General features: G+C 29.7%; 1 protein-coding gene across 1 annotated transcript; it reads left to right on the forward strand.

The window, feature by feature from the left end:
• On the forward strand, window positions 1-24,883 carry LOC129971173 (adhesion G protein-coupled receptor E2-like). Its single transcript, XM_056084707.1, has 10 exons — window positions 1-181; window positions 9,358-9,456; window positions 11,132-11,242; window positions 14,204-14,305; window positions 16,440-16,541; window positions 21,314-21,454; window positions 21,660-21,806; window positions 23,512-23,605; window positions 24,593-24,661; window positions 24,757-24,883. Exons 1-9 carry the CDS (start codon window positions 25-27, stop codon window positions 24,639-24,641), a joined length of 1,002 nt encoding a protein of 333 aa, XP_055940682.1. The 5' UTR covers window positions 1-24; the 3' UTR covers window positions 24,642-24,661; window positions 24,757-24,883.
• The last annotated feature ends 152 nt before the right edge of the window (window positions 24,884-25,035 follow it).

The raw sequence follows: 25,035 nt of genomic DNA on the forward strand, positions 1-25,035 counted from the left end.
AATTTTAGACTTCATAACAGCAACATGATTTTTCTTCCTCAGATTTCAAAAAATTTCAAAAACATGCGCGTTGGGCATTACGCCTTAATCATACAATTAATAACTTCCTTTTACTGCATCTGGCTACCAGTGACAAGCGCAGAAGTTTCAACCAATGATCTTGCACCTATGAAAAATACAGGTGAGTCGAATAAGTCCTTTATAAAAGCAATCCCAAATCAACAGCCTAGTGAGTCTTCGTATACGAATCTAACTAGAGCATCGTAACGAAGATAAATGACCTCCAAGTTATAGTTTTTACATGATACTATGTATAGCCTAGATATTACCTGAAAATTCTATGATACGATATGCATGTTCGAAAAATCAAAACGCTAAACATTGCGAACCATTAAATGAAGAGTTACCAAATTTGGTATCAAGTTACTCTTTGGGTGATAAGTGCTCAATGAGAAAGGTTTGAAAAAAATTTAATAAGATTTTTTTTATTAAAATATTATAGAAATTTTAATGTTTTTATTTGCTAAATCTGAAGTCTATTACTGCACAAAACCCATTTTACACATCGCTAAAAAATTGGTTTTTTAACGATAGCATTGAATTTTCGTACAATGCTTTCTCTAATTTAAATAAATTTTTCAAAATATTTTTAAATATATTTTACAACTATGTTCTCCATTATTTTTAGTACTATTTATATGTGTTTATGTTTGTGAGTGTATTTGTAATGATATCTCTTAATCTAACTTAATTAATTTCCAAATTTTTAACTTAATTCAACCCATATTAAATTTATTCTAAGATGTTCTCATATTTCCTAATCAAATTCCCATTCTTTTTTTTTATTTAATTAATTCAACAAGCGCCATTTAAAACTGCTAATTCAGCAGGTTCTCAGTCACTCATTCACAAGTGAAGAGATGAAAAGCTGGCGTCTTGCCAAAGATGTAGCGCATCTTCCCCGTGATCTGGGCGTCTCGGGTTCGAGTCCCGGATTGGGCATGGTTGGTCTATCTGTGAGATGTGTGAATGTGCCCTTCTGTAAAAAGGAGTTGTGCAAGCGAATGAGTAATGCGTGAGTAGTCAAGTCGTACTCTTGACCCAAGTTGACTCTACGATAAAAACAAGAGGCGCTCCCCCTTAGGCTTAAATCGGCTGTCTTTGAACAGCGGGCTTGTCCGTGACAAGTGCCATAAGAAACAACAACACCGGATAAAAATCCTTAATAATGCTTAGCACATTTTTTTAAAGATACCTAAATTTCCCTGTCTTAAATCGACACGTAGCAAAGAAATCCCTATCAAAATCTTGTTATAAAACCCATTGAAGGGAAAATTAGGGTCTTTCTTTTGCTCTTGTGTCGCGATGCAGACAGACATATTTCTTAGCACTTCTTATGCATAAATTATGCCTTCCGGAATGAAATAAATTAAAGTTTTAAAAATTCAAAAGTGTCTTCTCTTCGGCCACGCAACTGCTAAAACATGTTTGCATATATATATTGCATGCACGTTATGATTACTGTAATTTAGAGTAAATTTAAAAATAAAATAATTAGACTAATGAATCTTAAATATTATCATGTAACGATATTGCGGATTAGAAATTCAAATCTCCTATAGATTTTTTTTTCATTATGTTTAACGTTTCAAAAGGAAATAAATATACCTTTATTATTTCCGCGAAGATCTCTGCCTCATTTCTATCGTCATTATAATCTTAAGAAGGGGCGGCTTCTGCCTGCACGGAACTACAGCACCTCCAACTATTATCAGTGAATGAATATAATCACTTGTTTCTTTAATATTCAACATAATATTTAAATCCATCAATTGTCTTACACAGTTTTCCTTTTGGAACTTTCAATCTTCCGGTAAAACAGTACACTTTTTAAGAAATTTTTTTTTCTGGGGGACTGCGTTTATCTTCAGTCCAAGTCTGTATCCAAGCACAATAATTATACGTAGGGGTTCTTTAAAATATCAAACGATTTGAATGAATTGTTAAATCGGCTATTGGAGGAATGTTAGAAAGTGAGTTTATTAACTTCTTATATCGTAGTCTTAGATTTACCCTACCCAATATCGTCACTTGCACACATAATTGCATTTACATGTTATTAGACGGTAATTCGATTTATAAGCAAATATGTCGCTATATACACTTATAACAAATGTAGCTACTTATACAAAATATGTCGACACATATTTATTAATCATAAAATGTATTAGGACTGAATTATTTGATTAATTATTAAATTAATTTGTTTATATACAAGAAATAATCTGTGATCGAGAAAATTAATTGTAAATTGTATTGCTTTTCGTTTTGGACCAATCCAAAATTCGAGAAATTATGTGGAAGACAGCATGAAGCGATAGAAATTTGTTTCAGAAAGAAAAAAAAATAATTAACAGCACATTTAACCACCAGAGGGCTTTTATAAAGAAATGGCACATTTAAGCATTATGTTGTTCTTTCCTATGAACTTTAAACATTTTTACAATGTATACAATTTCTAAATAATTTTTAAATTATTAAGATTGTTACACGTACAATTTTTACTGCAACGAAACATTTTACAACAAATAATGAAACACAAGAAAATTACAGTCCAACATGTCCATCATTTTCAGATACCACATGAAATCGCAAGACGTTATGTTCCACAATTACACAACAGCCCTAATTGTGTACTCAGACATTTTGTGTACATGTCTTGAAATGCTGTTTTTAAAGCTCTTGGATGCTTATTTCATATAAAGCTCTCGGATTGTTACTTCTTACCAGCCGTTTTAAATGTCACCGCAATTAAATATCGCATGAATTGAGGTCCGGGAAACAAAATAACAGCAAATACATGGGAAACATGATTTCCGTAAATGTGTCTCTGTTTTATAACATTTGTTGTAAGCTAATTATATTGTAGGATTATTTCAAATTAGGTCTTACCATTATAAACAGTCGAAACATACATTATATTTGCTGATTAAACCATATGCCAAATTTCATTTATTTAGCTTATTCCTTTTTGCGCTATTATGTCCAAAGACAAACAGGCCAGATACAAACTTTCAGTGATTCACATTGTACCAATTCAGACTCTCTTATAATGTGGCATTTTCAGAATTAAAAGATAAATAAATCACTGCATACAGATTTCAATAACATTAGCGCTGTATAAATAATAGCATTTTGAATCATATTTTATAAATTATTAAAATGAAGTTTATATAAACGAGAAAATAGTTTAAGTGTTCTTCATAGTCAACTAGTTCTGGAAACACTAGTTGGACATTATCTTCAACAAAAGTGATAACATTTTTAATTTATTATTGATAAGTCTTTTAAGCTTATCCAGTCCTATTCTTTGATTTAAGATAAAACTTATTGTCTACTTATCTTTAATAGACATTGAAAATGAATATTTTTAATATAACGTCAGTATGCACGTTACAAATTTAGATATTGATTTAAAAGTAATTTCTGATAGGAGAGGGATATAAAAAAAAATTCCTTTCAGCATACTGGAAGTCATAAGTAGTAGATAGATTCCTTTTCATCTATTGTTTTCAGATTTCTTTCGATCCTCAGACAAGAACAGTGACATATTAAATTTTGAAGCAACTATAAATAATGAATTTATTGAAATCGCACGTCAGTATTTATTGCAAAATAAATAATATTAAAGTAACAAATATTACAAAAATAATATTCAAACATATGTATGTTACAAAGCTTATATTACTGAAAAGCTTTGAAGTTTTATGCAAATAACAAAGGTTTGTATCAGTTGTAGAAAACTGAAAGTTTATATCTGCATTTTAAATATATTTGAAAAAAATTAACTATCGTTTGCAATTATTCTTCTTTTAATTAAATGCAGAGAAAAACATTTTCCTATAGAATATACAAATTTGTCGTTTGATAGGGAGAGAAGACCCCTAGTAAGATTATATATTAAAATAATACTGAACCGTTTAATTTAGATAGCAATTTTATATATTAGATAATCTTATCGTACCTTATATTATACCGAATTATATATTTGTTAAGTTATAATAAACAAAATCTTTGCAGATGTATTTTGTAGTATTATGTCTAGCAAAAGTCGCAGATGTTGCGCTTGGCTTGATGAATATCAGCGAAATCAAAATAATAATAACATAAAATAAAGCAGCTGGAATGAAATGAAATAATAATAATAATGTTTTACAAGTTTATTTTTCTTCGTAGCAATGAAATCGCTTGGTGAACGGCAGATGATAAAAATCGGAATTAATAACTGAAAATTAAGTTGTTCTTTAAAAAAAAAAAAAAGAACCAATGAAATTTGAAAGTTTGGTCACAAAGGATGCGATTAGAATTTAAATTACAACAAAATAATTTTCACGATTTTTGATTTCTCAATTTGGTTCCTATAAAATAAGCGAAGAGAAATTTTTCCCGCGAATCTTCATTTCCTTGCGAAGAAAATCTTTGAATATATCAGGAAAACAGTTAATTAAAAAAAAAAAAAAAAAAGATGAAAAAAATATTTCAAACGTTTTTGTTATAAATTAAAGAGAAAATATCCGAATTAAAAAGTCGAACGCAGGAATTTTAATTTTAATTCTTAAAATTTTTTAAAAAAATTCTTAAAATTGTATAAATTATGCCAAAAGTGCAAAACAATTTTTTTTTCTATTTATTCATTTAAACTAGAACGAAAATAAGATGCTCTTTTTTTGAAGGTACAGAAATTCTTTTGTTATCGATAGAAACGTTACTGCCGGAAAATATATGCGGATACTAAATGAAAAAATGAGCTGTATTAAGTTTTAAAATGTGGGCTACAAGATGCATTGAATTACCATTACGAGTGCCTCTGCGCCAACCCATAAAGTGGTGGTTGGTCAGAGAAGACAAAACTGTGTACTTTTTATGTGTGAATGAGAGTAGTTTTTTTCTTTTCCATTCAATATTTTTAATGAATCATCTTTAGAGATCATTCTTTAAGGAATGTTCGTTTTTCAGAATTTTTACTAATTCCGTTCTAAACTGTTGTTGTAAATTTGAGATATCAAATAGTACCAACCGTTTATTGGTTTAAAAAAAGAATAAAAATTAGGAGATCTCAAAATTTATGAAAATTGTCGTATACTATTCTTAACCCTTAACTTCATACTAGCAGCGAGTTATAGTTTCTTAAAATTATCAAATTATTCAAAGATGCTGAAATTCGAAAAACTAGATTACACATAATCCACAAACACCTCAAATATTCTATGAATTCTTAATTGAATGAATTTCTCCTCATTTCCGAAATGGACGATTGGCATGTGATTAGATTATGAAGAAAGTAAAACAGTTAAGTTTATAGACATGACGATGTTTATAGATTGGTATACTATCAATGAACTGCAACATGCATGCTTCAGAAATGGTTGAAAACGGTTTATAGAATAGACAATTAAGCCTAAAGTTATAAGATTCCTCTAATTTTGAATAAAAATTTCATCAAAATGTTAATGTTTTTCCTCATTAACTTACGTGATTTTAACATTAATTTTTTTTCAAATTATTTTTACACAAATTTAATATTAAAAAAATATGTTTGTTTTAGTTTTATTTAAATAAAATTCGCTCTCTAATATATAGTTTTTTAAAAGTGCTGTTTTTTAATAATACTTCCTGTCGCTTATTTACTGGATTTATACAAGTAAATAAGCGATATATAATACATTTTTTTATGTGTGTTCATTATTATTGTTACTATTTAAGAATACATCTTTTTTAAATAAAAAGAAGACAATTTTTTTAAGTAAATTCCTTTAAAAAATAAATTAAAAATTATATAATAAATTATAAAAATTAAATAATAAATTAAAAGTCAAGTGCAACAAGACTAAAATAAAATACAATGCTACGGTATTTCGAATTCTTTTGAATTTTTCTTCAAACCAATGAGATTTTTGTAGATCATAAATTTTTTAAACAACTTTTGAAACGCATATGGATTTCGAATTCGTCCTAAAAGAAATCGACGAACAAGAATTCCCTTGTAACAGGAAATATAATATCAGACAAAGGATAGCAGCAGGAAGGAAGGCATTTTACTGTTTCCCATATTCTTTTTCAGTTTCCTTTTATGTGCAATTCACACCAATGGCGGATTTAGACATTTTGTGGCTATAGACAGTAAACTTTACGGACTCCTCTTTAATAAAAGAATCAATTTAAAGTCCCAAGACATTTTTGTCTAAATCAACATGTCAATGATTTACTTTAATTTTTTTTTTTGGGGGGGGGGGATAAACTGAATATGTTTATGCTTTCATTTTTTACTTATAGCTAGGCATCCGCATTTTTTTACCATTTAATATATCCACATTTTTTTTACCATTTTTTACATTTGATTACCACTAATACCCCGGACACTATATCAATAACTCCACATATATTAAATAAAAAAGAATATACCACACAATAACTACACACACGGAATATTTTGGACCGAAATTTATTAATGGTTTCAATGAACCGAGAATTTACATACGAACTGCACCGTTTGTCGCTCATAGGAGTACAATATACAAGAAACGGGCCGTAAACAATATTTATGTTTCGTATCGAAGCAACACGAACGCTATTTAAACTGACGAATTATGCTTGACAGAGTATCTTAATATTTTATTATTCACAGAATTTTTATTTATTATAAATTTATTTATTTAGAAACGAGGATAATAACATTTTTTTAAAACAACGGCTAACTGACGTAACTATGCCCTATGGCGTTTCAGTCCAGCGGCTCTAGCAGCTCCCAGCATATCACAGAATGCAAATTGTGCACTATGTAGTCAAACATGATGCAGTAGGTACCGTTTATAGTGATCACAGATGTAACGATTAATCGATTGTACTGATCAAAATGACGAGGAACGAATCTCCGTATATTTTAGACATTTACAGGTTCTAGTAGTCATCAATTCGCTTGCAGTGATCAATTTCGATGTCTAGTGTTCAGCTTAGGGATTTTATGAAGACCTATCAAGAGGATCAAGGACCTATCAAGGATTATCCTGGTTCATTGAAACTTCAGGAGACTTTTCCGAAAAGGATTGAGGCCATGATCAACATTGATGCAAATCGGGAGAAAATTAAGAAAACTATAAAAAGGAATAATTTATCATGCGCAGATAAATCGAAGATATGTTGGTATACATCATGAAGATAATGACGATGAATAGGAACTCATTAGAAATAATCTGCAGCTCAGGAAATTCTGCAAGCCCTTCAACCGGTAAGAAAAATAGACCAGTACCGTGCTGAATTTTATGCTGAATTCGTTATTCATATTCATATGAAAGGTTTATCCAACAAATATTCGATAATTCAACAGGCTTGATAATTTTTTAAAGAAAGTTTAAAAAATTAAATACATATGAATATTTTTCAATCCTCTACATAGTATCCATTTCTCTGTTTCTAATTAACATGAATGAATAATCGAATGATATTGTGTAGTCTGTTTTTTCTGATGTCCTTGTATAATAGAAATGTATAATTTTTAAAACAGTTTGTATGTACTGATCCTTCAGATGTAGTGATCACTTTGGTTTGGACTCTACGTAATCACTACAAACGGCGTAGTCTGTATTTATTGCTGATTCGTGTTGCCTTTGGATCTGTGAAGGTATTGATGCAAATTGGGAGAAAAATTGGGCATTACAATCAAATATATCGAACAGTAAATGCCCAATGTCTATAATCATTTTTTAGATAAGACTCGACAATACTAGGGGGAAAATATGTAAAACTTGACTTTCTCATTTATTTTCACAAATGGATATTTTCGTATTTACTTTTGTTTCATAACTATGATAAGTTGAATATGGATTTAGATCTTATTTTTATCCAATCATGCCCAAAATTTTATACAGACACATAATATCTTCAACTCCATACCTAAAATTTTACTTTTCTAGCAAACTGAATTTTTAAGTTATCACGTTCATTTACACCGGCGAAGAAACTACCCGTCGAAGAATTTGCTCCTAACAATGTAAATACCACACATTAAAGTTTATCTATCTAGCTTGTTACGTTTCTGAGTTATTACTTTTTTCATATACATTCCAGTTCTTTAATAGATTTAATCCAAAAGATTAAATCTATTAAATTCTAATTGTTCTAATTTACAATTATATTGATATAATTATATACCAGAATAATTCCGTCTGTTTCATTGAATTCGTGAGTTATCGCGTTTATATATGGGAGAACAAATAACGAGATTTCTCATTATCGAATTTTTCTTACAATTTCATACAGATATATGATTTGGATATTAAGATAACATATCAAATTTCATTAGTCTAATTTATTTCTTTTCCAGTTAACTTACTCAATGATAATCAGAAAAACATAATTTAAAAATGTTTTCATCTAAAGGATGTTTGATTCGTGAAGGTGTATGAAAGAGTGAATTTTCATTTTAGGGTGATTGCATCACTTTCTATTCTTCTCATACGAGAACATAAAAAAGGATAGAGTTTACTAAGTTTTTAAGGCGGTTGTCCTAAATATTTTAATTCGATCGCAACTGTTTCATGATTGTAGCAAAACATTTAATTAACTATTTTTATCAAAAAAAAAAAACTTCTTATCTAAAAAAAAATGTAAACTTTCTCTTAAATCATTGATATATGCAACAAAAAAAATATTTATAGTAAGAAAAATGTAGGAAAAAATATTGATTTATAGCACAATTTATACGCATAAAAATTATATATATTATATTACGATTTATTATTTAATTATCATCCCCCCCCACACACTTTTTCTTTTTCAATTCCTACTGTTAGTTCACCCTTTCCCTATATATATATATATATATATATATATATATATATATATATATATCTTGTTCAAATTTTCAATCGTTAATAAAATACTTTTTATTCATCCATTCAAGTTCAAATAAATTTTTTTAACTTGTAGCGGATGACACTTGATGTTAATACAGTTTTTTTTCAAATATTAATTAATTAGATTTGTCCAGTAATTTCTATTTGGTCGCCAAATCCGTCACCATGTCACCAAGTGGTCTCCAAGTTTGCCGTCAAGCTCTGAGATTACTGACGCGACACCCGATCATAAATAATATAAGATATATATAAATAATATAAGAAAATAAGTAGGAATTCAATTAAAAAAATTTTGCCCTTTAATATTGTAATTCTGTCAAATGTCTATACATATTTATATTAATTGTAATTATTTAATAAAAAGTAACTAAAATAAACATAAAATTTTGTTGGTCTAAGTAGGAACTGACTTAAAATTTTTTTTATATGTATATTACTTGTTTAGACTGCAAATGTGAAAACGGAACCTGTGTCGCGGAAGGAAACAAAACAGTCTGCGTTTGTGATCCTGGCTTTGGTAAAATCAGCAAAACAGCTTGCAAAGGTATTTTTTTCATATTTTATTGTTTATATTGAATTGATCTATTTTGAAATAATTACAACTTTTTATTATTTTATACCTCTAATCTCAACTCTCTATTATTTCATATCCAACATTCTTCACATTTTGGGCACAGTTCAAAATATTTTCTTTTAATCTTTGTCCTTTTCTATTAGATTTTGAAATTATAATACAAATTAATGAATACCCATTTTAAATTAATTAGTTATTAAGTAGATATCACGTGCCCATTCGATGTTGCACGTGATTTTAGGAAGAAAAATCAAAATCAGAATAACCTAAACCAATACTATGAAAATAATGAAAAACAATAATTATTACTTTACAAATTTATTTTTCTTCGTGATAGTGATATCACTTGATAACAGAGCAAAAAAATAATATTAGCACATTGAGCAAACAAGCGACTTGTGTCAAATGACAAGAAATGAAGAAACAAAACAAATGCTATTTCACAGTGCTGATGATACAAATAAAGATTTGTTTTACGCACATTATACATCTGTTACGTCATCTATAGCCCCAATCTGAGGCTTCATATAAAGTTAAATTTCCATGCAGTACCACAAGCTCTGCCCATTTAATCAGAACCTTTTTTGCTATGAACATTCAATTTAGTTTGTGTATATTGTCATAAAGATGTAAAGAACTACGCCATTAGTTTAAACAAACAATTAGCTTTATTAGAACGAAGCAACGCTCAACAACACGAGTTTTATAATTTACCCATCACCGATGGGACTCATGTCTGCTTTTATACATATATAGAATGTTGGGAACAATCCAATTTGAATCTTTAAGAAAGATCTAGAACCTTCCAGATCTTTTATAAACTATAGATTATAATTTATATAAAAGAATTCCACTCTGGAGAAAATGTGTTGGTTTAGTTATATTAACGTCCCGTTTGAAGCAACACTAGGGCTATTTTGGGACGGACCTCGTAATTTTGAACCACCGTCAGATGACGAGGACGACACCTGAGCTGGCACCCCCCTCTCCATACCACACCACACCAGCGGGAGGACGTTTGGTCATGACGGATTTAACGTGCAACAGACCCCCTTACACGACGGTTCTTCGGTGGAATCGGGTCTCGAACCTGAAACCCTCCGGTTTCGAAGCCGAGACCTTACCACCAGGCCACCGCGGCCCTCTGGAGAAAATGGGACTGGGATTTGAAGCACGGACCAACCAATCTTAAATGAGATGATCTGCCGATTACGCCACAGCGATTGCTATTTATTCTGATTTATGAGGCAATATATTAATTTCGATTAGGTTCGTTAGGATTTGTGTAAACATTCGGTAGGGGAAAATAATTTCCTCCCTACCTTAAAAGCTCTTCTTTGAGCCATAACACATCCTTTAAAAATGCGTGCTTTTCTACTTTAAAAAAAAATTCAAGAATAAAGTGGATTGCTATATATTCGGTTTCTAATGTGTGGGTCACAGTGTTTAAAAGTTTGTAAACTCATGTTCTGAATCATCCGGGTGGCATTTTTCATCTACATTCCTATGTGCCTTTCTAACTTTCCCAACAATTTTCGTAGCGAATTTTGCTTCGTATACAACGAAACGTTTTACAAAATAAAAGCGATCATATGAGTGAAAGTGCTGTTATTCCACTCTCACAAATGTATCTTCTCTTTTAAAGCATGCGAATGCGGAGCAACCTTCGGATGCATTTTCGATGTCGGTTTCTTCAGTACTTCCAAGAAGTGCCTCTGTACTGAAGGCTTCGTGGAGAGGAACGGGATCTGCAAAGGTAAGGGGAAAAAATTTCATGTTGAAGCAATTGTTATGATTCCAAATAGTTTAAGATAAGTCCTGAATCAATAAGTCAAGAGCTGATATTAAAAGATAAAAGTGCCATTTTCCCGTTTATGAAAGCAATCAAGTAAGCAAGAAGTAAGGCAGAAGTCTGACTTAATTTCAATATATGAGCGGTATATGGCTTTTCTGGAGGATTTTCAGAGGAAACTGGGTCACATTTGCATTTCACCAGAACAGAGAGTAAATAATCAGCAATTCATTTTTAAAGCGATTTACAGTTTTAAAATAATACAGATTAAAATCAGTACCAGAATATAGAACTCACAAACTTCTTTCTCTTATTCCTGTTCGTCGTATATGGCATATTTTAAATTACAAGGTTATTTTCCGGGAAACGGAGAAATCATCCGTATACTTCTAACAGTTACCAAGGGGAAGTAAAAGAAAAATTTCTTAATATGTATTTGCGATGTTAAATGTTATATCTGTATTAGCAAAAATTGTGAATATTAATATATATCTAACAGTATAAAAGTCTGTATTTAGATATATTATTTTTATAAAGAATATATATATATATATATATATATATATATATATATATATATATATATATATATATAAAGTATACTAATGTTGATTTTCGTATATTTTCCTGATACAGAGGAGACAAATTATACAAGAAAAATACATTATGTATTTCAACATGTTTTTATTAACTCGCTTTCTCCTTTGTCTATATGATATAAATTTTATAATCGATATTAAGCTAACTTCCCGATGAGCTAGAGATTTGATATTTTAAAAGTTCATAATCGGATGACAATGCAATGATAACTCACTTTTTTATCTGTCTGCATGTTTGGCTGCTCAGTACAAAATTGCCGTCAATTTTAAACTAACCAAAGCTTTCATTACCAGCTGATTGTGCTATGGCAAATTGCAGTAGTGTTAGGGTAGTTCAATAAGAAATTAGATTAAAATTGATAGGAAAATTTCATACGCACAAGACTAAAAGGCAATAAATGATTATTTAAATAAAAAATTAATTATAACATTTTGAAACAAACTAAAAGGTATAAATCTGAATGGAGTCAGGAAATTGTATGGAAAATTGTATGTATAAATCTATATGGAGCTAGGAGGAATTATTTTATCCTTTTTTAGCTCGTTTTAAAACGTAGTATATTAAAATTTCTTTATTCAAATAATTCTTTCTTTTTTTTTATTTGGTCATTTTTAGCTGTATACTGAAAAATAATTCATTTGGTCTTTAAATGGTTAATTAAAAAAAGATTGATTTCATAATTTGCGGACGAAATGTAACTCGAAATTACGAAAAAGCTTTTTAATATACAAAATATGCTAATGGAAAGTATTCTAAACATTAAAAAAAATAAATAATAAACTTGAGATTTCGGCAATTTCCAAGTTTCATAACTCTCTGAAGCCGAAAAACACATTTTTGGAATTAAGTTTATCTGTCTAAGAACACGATTATTCAAAACTGCTGTGAGCTAGATGGATGAAATTAGGTATATGGTCTTTATATCAAATTTATATATTTTTATTAAATTTCGGAAGAAGTCCATTCGGACTAAGTATGCCTTTCGGTTTGTTAAATACAAGATCACATGATAAGTATCGAATGAAAAAAACTAGATTGAAAATTTTGTGTTTTGTTATCTATTTGATTCCAAGTGAGATCACAATAGATCGTTTAAAAAGAACTGGATTTCAAAAAATATTTTATACGTCTTTTTATTTAATTTAAATTGTTTAATGTTTATAAAAATATAATTTTATAATTGGTTTTTTTACTCGCTTCTTAATATGCTAAAAGTTTGAAATTTTATTAATTTGTGTATTTTGAATGAGATTGTATTATTTATTTTCCGAACTTTATTATTAGTTCACCTCTTTAATTTAACTAAATTTTGAATCCACTCCAGTGTTGCCATCTGGTGAGAATTTGAAGAAAATTTTAATTTCAGAATTTAATGATATTGTTACGAATCTGTAATGCTGCTTCCCAGCATAGTTGGTTCCATCATCGGAAAGAATTTTTTACAGTCATCTGTATTGGACGGAGTCCGGTGTCGGAGGTCCCAGAGCTTGGCGACCATTTGGCGACTTTGGCGCCTAAATAGATTATACCCGAAACGTCGAGAATTTTCCCGATCCGTCCAGTAGGAACCGAGATACGCCTCGAACGTTCCTGATTGGTTGACAGGCTTCTAGCCCCACCTCCTGAGACCTATAAAAGGAGACAGCCGCAGCTGCCAGAGTAGAGTAGTCGGAATCGACGGTGAAGAACTGGTCTTCCAGGGATTAGCAGAGCAGCGACGGAGTCAAGCTAGTGCTGAACTAAGCTGTGCGTTACTGTCTGCAGTAGAGTTTTGTTGTATGCTGCTGTTGTATGCTGCACGTCTCGGCTGAAGATAATCATCTTCTGTGCTGTATATAGTTGTCGTCTTTGTGCTGTCCTGTGTATCTTCGTGTAAATAAACGTCGTTATTTTTTTTCTACTGCCGCCTGCTGATTGAGCGTTCTCCACACCATATAACTCCCACTATCCAAACGAACCCCGGAAATTTCGTAACAATATATTATAATGATGAATTATAATTTCAGTATTTAAAGATATATTTTAATGATGAATTATTATTAAAAATTAAATAGTAGAAAATAGCTAAATTGTAAAAAAGCATTTATATTCTTTAGCAGGCTAATAGAAATGCCATTTAGAAAACTATTTCTTTCTTTTTTTTTTTTAATTTATTAAAAGATAGAAGACGTCCAGATAAGGAACCTTGATTTATATATATTTTAAAATTTGAAGAATAATAAATAATTTTGAAGAGTTTTATTGTTGAATTATTATTTCTAAGGATTTACAAAAGTCTGTTTATATACACATGACTGCATTAATTAATATTATTTCTTCTACTAGAATGCAACTGTGGGAAAAACGGCGATTGTGAATTAAACGCTAATGGAACAAAGAGTTGCAGATGTCATCCTGGTTACGTGGAAATAAATGGTCACTGCGACGGTAAGTATCGTTTTCTAGTTCTTTCTTTCCTTTAGCTCTGAATTTCAAATTATTCATTTTCATCTATCAAAGCTTTGCGTGATTTCTTTCATTGCATTATCAGTAAATGGTACTGAATAAATATTAGATCATTTTTTCACCGCAATAAGGTCAACCGTATGAAGTATTTTTCATTTAGTTTCCTCCTGTTGTAAAAGAAAATCTAATGGGTATTTTGGTCTCTTTCGTTTATCTGAATGAATATAAATTTCAAAATTTTGTAATGAAGATCTCACATTTTATTTTAGTCGTCTCGCTAATTGCTTTTTTATGTCATTGAATTCTCGGCAGACTGACAGATAGCATATTCGAAAAATTTTGATACATAGGAAGGTCTAAAACGAGGAGATTCATCAAAATCCCGATTTTGAACTGAAAATTGTAATTTTTCTTTTATTACATTTTCTATAAGAGAAAATAAAAATATCAGAGATATTTTTCTTAAAATGAACAATGGATTCAAGCTGAACAAATTATATGATTAACATTAAAAGCTGGTTGCAAATGTGACTCTCCGAAGTTTTTGAAATTTAAAAACATTTTACTGATGTGTATTAACTAAAATTCAACTAGAATTTTGTTATATTTTCCTTGTATTGCTTCTTTATATTTAAAATAGGGAAAGATGATAAAAATGAAGCCTATTTTTCCAATATATATATATATATAATCTAAATTTTCCTGTTTGTTTTCATTTTTTTATTGCCAACAAATAGAAAGTGACAGCAAATATTATCCTTTTACTTATGGTAATATGGTAAAAAGGGTTTACTACAATTTTTTGAAAATATCTTTTATGTTGCGCAAAATCAAATATAAAAAAAAAATTTCTGATCTTTCAAGTTTTGAAAATTTTAAAGATTTTTAAGGCCACTTTCAAAAGTGTTAAGTGTTAAATAATAAAGGAGAAAAAAACACTCGAAACTCTTTTAAGTGGAAAATTAATTTTTTAGAAGTCTTCTTAAAAATAAGGAATGGAAACAAAACAAAAAATAATAACAAGAATAATTTCTGCAATTCATTCCACAAGTCCACAGAATTCCAGTTCCACGGCTGGACTCGAACTGTTGGATTCCACAGCAGTTCGAGTCCATTATCACAAAGCTTAACATAATGAATTCTGTTCAAAAACCATAAGAACAAGCATGCGCATGAAATTTCCTTTTTTATTATACTTTATATATTATCACGAACAAAATTTCGGGCATATAAAGCTAATATTAAATTGAAACGATTCAATTTGGGAACTGTATTCATAATCCTTTTATTCAAAGGAACAATTTAGCAAGATACAGAAAAATATTGCTATAATTTGTAATATTGCTTCCCAGCGCAGTTAGTTACATGGTAAGAAAGATAGTTTACAGATAAGCCTGACAGATGTTGAATGGATGTTGTACTCATGACATCTTGGCGACAAACGTCACGACCTTTTGAACGAATGAATTGGAAGATAAAATCGAAGATTCCAGAATCTGCAAAAATCTTGGTGATAGATCTGTTAAGACACAAATTATAAAGTTCTTTCTTAGGTATTCTTTGCCTTGTCACATAAACTGTGTAAGAACAGAAGGCAGGGCTACAGTTAGTCTTGTACTGAGAAGCGAGTCAGTATTGAGTTCAGCACTGAATCGTGTAATTAGTCGGCAGTCGAATTCGGCACAAGCGAATGGAGAGTAACAGACATTCGAGAAATGTCATCTGTTGTCATGTAAGCTAACAAAGCTATTCATGTATCAGATGCTAACAGTTGACATCGTGCATTCTGCTTTATGAGTGAAAATACTTCAAATTTTGTTCATAATTTTCCTTCGTGTTCTTTGTAATTAATTTACTGTGGTGTTTTTATGTATGTATTGCTGTATGAAATAAAAGCTTTTAATGTTTTGCAATATCTGCTACGTAAATCTCCACCAAATTTATATGTATTATTAAAGTCATTTAATTAGCCTTGATGTTTAACATTTTAAAAAGCAAACATTAAAAGTAGACATTATTGGTAATTGAATCGCAGATAATCCCTAATATGACAGGCTGTTGAAAAATATTAAAAAATAAAAAGCTATGTAATATTTAATGATTCTTTTTCATCCAGATTGTGCGTGTGGTTTAAAAAACACAACATGCCAAATGATAGAAGGCATAAAGTTCTGCTCATGCCCATCTGGTTACAGAGACAACAAAGGGGTCTGCGAAGGTAAAATGCCTTTATATACTGTCTTATTTTAACTTTTCTTTTATTAAATGCAGCACACGGCATTCCGAAGAGATACAAGCATTCTTAAGCAATATTTCCTTTTCTAATTTATAATACCAAGATTCTAAATAGCTAATTAAATAACTAGAGAAGGAGGCTTATCAAAAATCAAGATGCAACACAAATGTGATTTATTCTGATCGATCAATTCTTATATTCTCACGAACCAATGTTTGAAGAAGACTTAACACTGACGAACGCAAAATCTTTGTTCTCGTTTTTAAAAATCATAATGTCGCTTGTATATTGCAATAAAATATGGTAATAATATAACAAAAGACCTTAATATAGGCAATGAGAAAGTTTTTTTAAATTCATTTTCGGGTTCTGTATTCATATTTGGTGATTAACCCGTAACAAAGGGCGACATCACCCTTTGTAAGATTCAAATAAAACTATTCCAGTCAGCAACAATTTCATTGACTGGCTTCTTCATTTTCATTCTCCTCAATTCATCGATTCCAACTCATACTGCTTCTTCAGAAATGGTTTCTTTAATCATCTCACATTATGTTATCCGTTTCCCATCAAGTTCATTGCTAAGTTTTAGATTCGAATTTCGATAACAGCATAGTCTAATTTTGGTAATTGATTGAAATATATTGATAAATTGAAATATCCAGAAGGATCAAAACGAATAATTTGAATAACACTAGGAAACAATCTTCAGAAATTTTATTGAAAAAAAGTGATATATTTTCATTAATGAGCAAATTTCATAAGCCATCAAGCAGATCGTAAAATCTGTCTACCCTCTGGTGGAATGCATTAAGTCTTAGTTTCCAAAAGTTAAAACGTTGTTTCGGGGGAAAAAAAACTGCGTTATATTTCAGTTACGAAACTCTCGAACGCTTTACTCAACATTTAATAAAATATATGATAATTCAAGCCAAGAAATAAACTCTTCAAACCCTATCTTTAATATATTTCGAATAGTCTTCAGTAAAGTAACTTTCCCTCTAATAGCATGGCACTTAGGCCAATTCTTCTTGAATTTTTTTTTTCTTTTTTTTACGATTCAAATTTTACTCTTAATTTGCCTATTCATCTTCATGAAATTAGATAAGCAATCCAAGAACAAAAAAAAAAAAATCATTATAGAATAATGGTATTCCAGCAAATTAGCTCAAAAATTTAAAAACTACAGACTTAATGAAAATTATTCAGATTTTTCAAGAAGTGTTTCTAACATATTGTGCCACAAATGAGTGGCAGTATTCGCTTATAATTCCAGCTTCAAAACCAAATAAAGATAACATGAAAATTAATTCCTACAAAGCAATTGTCATCATATCCGTCTTTTCAAAAAAATTTGGAAAGGATAATGGCACAACGCATTACCCAATATTCGCTAGTCAACAAAGAAATTCAATCTTTTGTGTACGACTTTTTTATGTTAAGGGACAAATAACTTGCTATTTTTAGTATCCCAAGCAGCAAGCTAAATGTTTGAACAATGATCGCAATGCTCGGGTAAAAGCCATTAGTAAACATAACATTCACATAGCCATTCAAACATAATTCGCACAACAATTAATAGAGTATAACATGAAAATAATTATTTTATTATTGCAAGTTTCGATATTAAAAGAGCATATGTTTCTATGTATATTGATAGGCTTATATTAAAGTGTCCACAGCTAGATATTACTGGAAACATTCTAAAATTCGTTCTTAATTTTCTTCATAACATAATACTTCAAATTCATGGCAGAAACGCCCTTTCTAGCACTATATTATTCAGAAAGATCTTCCTTAAGGCACCGTATTACTGCCAATTGTCTTCATCTGCAACATAACTGATTTTTTAAAAACCTCCATGAAAAGGTGGGCTACTCTATTTTTGCTGTCGATATCTTTGATTTTTTCTCTCACTCTTCGCTCTATTATATCTCAAATAAATAAATAAAAACTCCGAAATACGATGGGAAATATCTACAGATGGTGCAATTATTGGAAATTTAATATTTGTCCAAAAGTGTTCTATGGTCAACCTTTCGAAATGAAGGCTCTATTATATGTCCTATACACTTTTTTTACTGCTTAAGAAACAGATCATCAAATATTAGAAACAAACTTTTCTAAAGCAAACCAACATAGGAGTAACTTAAAGAACTCTGTACCAAAGCCCTCTGAAAAATCAACGCCTTAAAATCTATCGTTTACAAAACATATAGACATAGAACAAAGATCTTATCAATATCTGCAATAACAGCAGTTTATTTTTTTATAATTGTGCAGTTATTAATAAATTTTCTGAAAGCCAGTTCAAATATTAGAATATTATTCAAACAATAGCTCTCAAAAATGCTCTTGGTCTCTTTCGGTTAAAATCAAAAGATTGTCTTCAAAGTTCTTTATCAAACAAATCGCAAATGTTGCTCAGTTACTTATCTGTGCTGAAAAATTTAACGATGAAATGCAATGAACTAAAAAAGATTAAATTGCAGCTATCAGTATGTTTAAGAACAGGACATTTCTTCAAAACAAATTATAATCCTTCCTGAATCTAACGTTTATTGAAATGAAATTTGCAAAATATTCTCACCGAGCTCAATTTCCAGAACAAAGCACTACATACTTCAATCACTAAAGTTCTCTTTCATGAAAATCTCAATAAAGAATTTCAAGATTATTTTGTCGTCTCCTTTAATGCATCTAAATCGTAATTGATCATTTCTATCGCAAGTCTATTAAATACAGAGTCCTTTGCTTATAGTACTTATTCTATTAATTCCGTTTTTATAACCAAAGTTTTAGCAATATGTCATGCCATTTTTTTTTATAATGTAGCTCGCAGTTCCAGAAAAAATGTATTGTTGTTAACAAGTAGTTTTTTTTTTTTCAAGTTTTAAAAAATTTATCTATCAAATCTCCGTGAATTGAAATAATTCAAAAAATATTAAAAATTAAAATTCTCTTTACGATATATACACCAAATTTATCAAAATAGCAAGCACCAAAAAGCAGTAGATATTTCATAGATTCTATTCCTTACATTATGGTTTAAAAATAGACGAGAGGATGTAATATCAATACGTTTAATTAGTCGGATGTTCATCACCCCATGTCCACTGAATAAATTTTGATTTTTTAATAATCCTGATTCTCTTTCCTGTAACACTAAACAATGACAATGAACATATCCTAGAGCACTGTTTGAAGTATTCAACTCATAGAACAAATCTTTGCAACAAGCTCATTTTCAATAACCAAGAAGTTTCGTCTCAAAGGTTTGTTCCAAAGAACTGTCAATAAATTCAAAATCGCTATCTGAGCATTTTTCTTCCTCCATTGAAGTTTTTCGACATCTGTTAACTGTGACTCTCTAGCATTAGGGATAGACAGCCTTTGCTATTTAAGATAATCTATATTTTATCCATTCAATAATAATAATAGCCTGTCGAGTTGAACAATTGCTGTGATAAAATAATGAGGTGTTTTTCGATGATAATGAATAAAGAATTCAGTTAATTATATAACATATTTAATTGTCTGCCATAAAACTGATTTAAAAGAATCCGTTTTCGCAATTTTTTTTAGATTAACCCTGCTGATAATATAATCGTAAAATAGTCGAAAAATCAAATATACATTTGGAAGTCTTTTTTCGATCAATTTAAACTAAAATTGCTCATAGAACAATAGCTGTAGTCACAAGATCACATAGCAAAATTTATTTATTTAAATCATTGTGTTTTTGAGTTATTACGTTTACATGCAGGAGAAAATACGGATCGTTATACGGTCAATTTTTTGATAGATTTGATTCAAAATTTTATGAGAATTTGCATTTTAAATATTAAATCTGTATACAATACTATCTAGCTGTTTACGTTTGGTAATTACAGATCGAACAACATTTCAATTGAAATTATTTCGTTCAAAATTTGATAGAAATCTACAAATTTGGAGGTAAGTCCATACCAATTTTCATTCATCTAGGTCAAAGCCCTTAGTCGAGTTAATGTGTTTACAGACTGACAGACAGACATAATTCTAAAAGTGTGATTTCCGAACTCAGGAAAGTCTTAAATATAGAGATTCGTAAAAATCTAGAAACAATTATTTTTTTATAATTATTGTGGTGAAAGTTTATAAGCCAGTTAACAGGTTAGCTACACGAGCAATTGCTTTTGTATTGTGGTCATGTTACTCGGCTGCGAACCACAAGGTCCCATGTTCTATTCTCCCTCATCCCAATTCGCCACATTAGTGACCCGGACGTAATGAACCTTCAACAGCTGTTGTGGTGTCATCTACCCGCAACCAAAGTCGTCAGATTCACTTGACGCAGCAAAACATAGTTGTCAGACTCACATGGCGCAACAGCAACCGCTCGCCATAACGCTTGGCTCTACTCAAATGGGTACAAGCGCATTTGACTCAACAGCTAATACATCACCACTCAACCGCCCTATCATTCGTTTCACAGGTGGGAGAGTCTGTGGTGAAAGCTTATAAGCCAGTTAACCGGTACGCTATACGGGCAATTGCTATTGTATTGTGGTCATGTTACTCGGCTGCGAACCATAAGGTCCCAGGTTCTATCCTCGCTCATCCCAATTCGTCACATTATAATAGTTTCTCTTTGTGTAACTTCGTATATGAAAAAATAAAGTTGTTAGATGAAAACCAAATTATTAAACTTATGTACATCGTTTGTGAATTTATTCAAGAAAATTAGTAGTTTCTTTGGCGATTTCTTTCAGATATTGACGAATGCCAACTTCCGGGTGTGTGCCCCTCCCACACACGATGCATCAACACCCCTGGTAGCTTCGAATGTGTCTGCAAAGAAGGATACGAACCGAAAAGCAATATTTTCAATCCGAAGTTCGAGGGATGCCAAGGTAAAAATGTTAAGCAAGTTGTTTAGACAAGTTCTGTAAAACTGTTGTGCGCGTTTATTCTCAAAAATAGCTATTAGTAAAAACAATTTTTTTAAAATAGCCTTTATTAACGTACTAAAAAGTGCAGAGATTTTTTTACACATATCAGGATATTCTTCTCATTAAAAATTCATATCACAAGACTTCATTTTGCCATTTTTTACAGATATCGATGAGTGCCTGGACAATAAGACCTGTCCGTTTTCAGCTACACTGTGCGTCAATCTGCCTGGCAGTTATAAATGTATTTGTGCGGAAGGCTATCAGCCGATCAACCTCCAAGGGGATCCTAGATATACCAGATGCAGAGAAAGTGAGACAAAAGTTTTTTTTTTCTTTCATTTTTGCTTTTTCAGAATATACAGAGACAGAATTATAACCGTCAAAATATTTGATCACGAAATCTGAGGATTCTTCGTGGCTTAGAGCACCCACACCTCCTCCCATACACAACATACATCTTGTCTTGACATATCTTTCTGTTTATGAACACAATTCTAAAAATAAAATCTTTTACATAAGTATACTACTACTCCAGTATATAGTCTTTATAACCATGTAGAACACGATCGTTACCCGATTGATATTTATAAATTTCGTTATATAATGGCTAAGTCGAGTTTAGTTTCTTTTTTAAATATAGGGCTTCTTTCAATGGAAAGATCATCATTTATCAGAGAACTGCATTTGGCGACAAGTTATTTCTAGCAAATACTCATTGCATTAAAATTTAATTGAATCTGCAATGCATCAGGGTTTCTTCTTCAATGATTATACATCATTTTATAAGTTATTTCAGGATTTTTCAGATTATAGAACAAATCTTTTCTTTTCTTTTTTTTTTTTTAATCTTATTACTCTCTGTGGTTTTTGAGAATTTTTTTTAAAAATCTGGATTTATATTAATATCAAAAACCAATAAAAAGTGCTAAAGAAAATTTTGAGCTTTCTTTATAAAACCTGCTGCTATTTTAGTTTTCAATAATTTTAAACTGATACCCTAATAAACAAAAAATTTACAATCAGTTTTTAAATATGAAGAACAATTTGTTTCTCACTCATATGTATAAATGCAAACAACTTATAACAATTATAATAATCAGCAGTTATTGTATATACAATTATAATAATCAGCAGCTACTGTATATACAATTATAATAATCATTCATAGTCAATGTAACAATAAAGTATGTATTCAGTCCATACGACACAAAGCTTCGGTTATTCGTCGTTTATTCTCTAAAATTAATATACAGCATACTATTAATGGGAGAATATTTTCTTTCTACAAAGCATGAGGAATAAATTCTTCACTCACCTGCCATTTAATTAATCCTAATTTAAACAATGCCGAGAATGAATGTGAAGAAATTGTACCATCTTCTTCAAAGATGTTGAGCATTGAAAAACTTAAAACTTTTTTTTTCTTGTCAAAAAAAACGAATAACTGCAACCAACACTTGAAACGACGATTAAAGATATGCTTTTATATTAAACACCTACATAATGAATATACATTTGTATGGTATATTCAGTAACCATATAAAGATAAGAATCCATAATTAATACATAATTTTTTCATTTTTATGACATATTTAATTTTAAAATATGTCATTTCACCATATAAAGGTATATTCATTAACCATATAAAGATAAGAATCAATAATTAATATATGATTTTCTCATATTTATGACATATTTAATTTTAAAGTTGAATTGTTGGTTTTAGTGCAATACAGAAATATACTATTATTATCTTAAAAACTTTTAACTTCACCATTTTTAAATAAATGTGGATTAATATTATTAACTTCACATTAATCAAAGTTTATTAAAACTTTCATAATACATTTTTTTTTTTTTTCATTTATACATCATTTTAGGTCAACTCTCCCTTAAAAGATGTAGAAATGGTCCTTTACTTATTCGAAAGAAGACTTAATATTTTATATATTAATATTATTTAAGTGATATTTGAAAGTGAAGTATCATATATTTTTTTTTTTTTTTTTTTTCAGATAATGCTTCATGGCATCATGCAAATATAGCGCTTATAGTTTTACTTGCTGCTTCATTAGTCACTCTTCTGGGAGTAACATTCATCAGAAGGAGGTAACATTCACAAAATAAAATTTATCTGATCTGAATTTTTAAGTGCTTACAATAATGATTAAAAAAAATTAAATCAGGAATAATTCTAGATAAGATACAACTAGAATTTAAATATATATATTACTAATCAGTTATTGAGACAAATTATTCCCCTAAGATATTGGTTTATTTAATTTCAGTTAAATCATTTAGGTATAACTTCATTTCTATAATTCATTCAATTTGTCAGATCTTAAAACGCTTGTTATTTTAAATGCATTACATTTATATTTATTCTGTGCATTGCATATACGAATTTTTTTTACGGAGATTAGACATCATAGTACTATTGAAAAAAAAATTGTGCAGTTCATTTATATAGTAAATTTCATGATATTGTAACTTTACTTTTTTGTCTTGCAAATTATACAGGTATTGAACAAAATTCTTCTTTAGCTTTCAAAAATGAAGGAAATTCACAGTTAAAAAGTTGGTGAAACAATGAAAACGATTTGAATTTATTGCTAAGAATTAGGTAAAAAAATGTCAAAATTAAATTCAGGAAAAATGTAAATGACTATTAAATTGACATCAATAAAAAGACAATTTTAAAATGGTATAAAATTTATTTTTGATATTGCAAAAAAGTTTAACTAGAATTAATATTTTTTAAAAAATCCCAGCCTCCAAGACATATATATGTGCCAAATTTCATAGCCGTAAATGATCTGTCTGTAGAGCACCAAAACACAAATTCATCTTAATTGTTGGTAGAAATATATGAATAATAACTTAATAATAATCCTTCCAAATAACTGTTTTGTTTATCTTTAACAATAGTTTATTTTCACAAATTTATATTGATCTGTACTATTCAGGCCATGCAATTTAAAATTTATTATTGCATATTCAGCTAAATAAAAACTATTTAAAACTTCTAATTGCATGTAGAATGTGAAACTTTATACCAGAGTGTCAAAGTAATGCATTTTTCTTTTTTTATTGCAGGAGGTCATTTTTAATGAGCAGAAATGTAAATACTTATGAAACATTATAGGTTTTATACTTCCATAAATAGTAAGTTTTTGATGTTCCAATAGTACTAAAACATTAAGTCAGATTAAAATCAAAGAGTAAAAAGTAATATCTCATTTTATAAATTTTTATTTCAGGAGGTCACTGATGATGAAAGGAGATGTAAATGCATATTAGCTGCTGTAGATCTTACATTTTGTGTTCACTTCACATGAGCCGTTTTTAATTTGTTGGAATTGAAATAAACATCTTTCCACATTTTTATTTTACCAGCTGTTGTAGTTAAATTAAAACATAAAATTTGATTTTTTTAGATTAGCATTTTTAACATAAAAGAAGCAAACAGACTTTACCTAAATAAAAACGAAAGGAAAAAGAACCAAAACTTTTTACAGAAGTATGATTTTTTTAAAAAA

The sequence above is a fragment of the Argiope bruennichi genome, chromosome 6, assembly GCF_947563725.1.
Source record: "Argiope bruennichi chromosome 6, qqArgBrue1.1, whole genome shotgun sequence".
NCBI classification, from domain to species: domain Eukaryota; kingdom Metazoa; phylum Arthropoda; class Arachnida; order Araneae; family Araneidae; genus Argiope; species Argiope bruennichi.

Excerpts from the sequence above, each read along its gene's own strand:
- LOC129971173 (XM_056084707.1), top strand. The coding sequence starts at position 25 with ATGATTTTTCTTCCTCAGATTTCAAAAAATTTCAAAAACATGCGCGTT. Across the intron at positions 182-9,357 it reads TGCACCTATGAAAAATACAG|ACTGCAAATGTGAAAACGGA; the intron begins GTGAGTCGAATA and ends TTACTTGTTTAG. Across the intron at positions 14,306-16,439 it reads AATAAATGGTCACTGCGACG|ATTGTGCGTGTGGTTTAAAA; the intron begins GTAAGTATCGTT and ends TTTTTCATCCAG.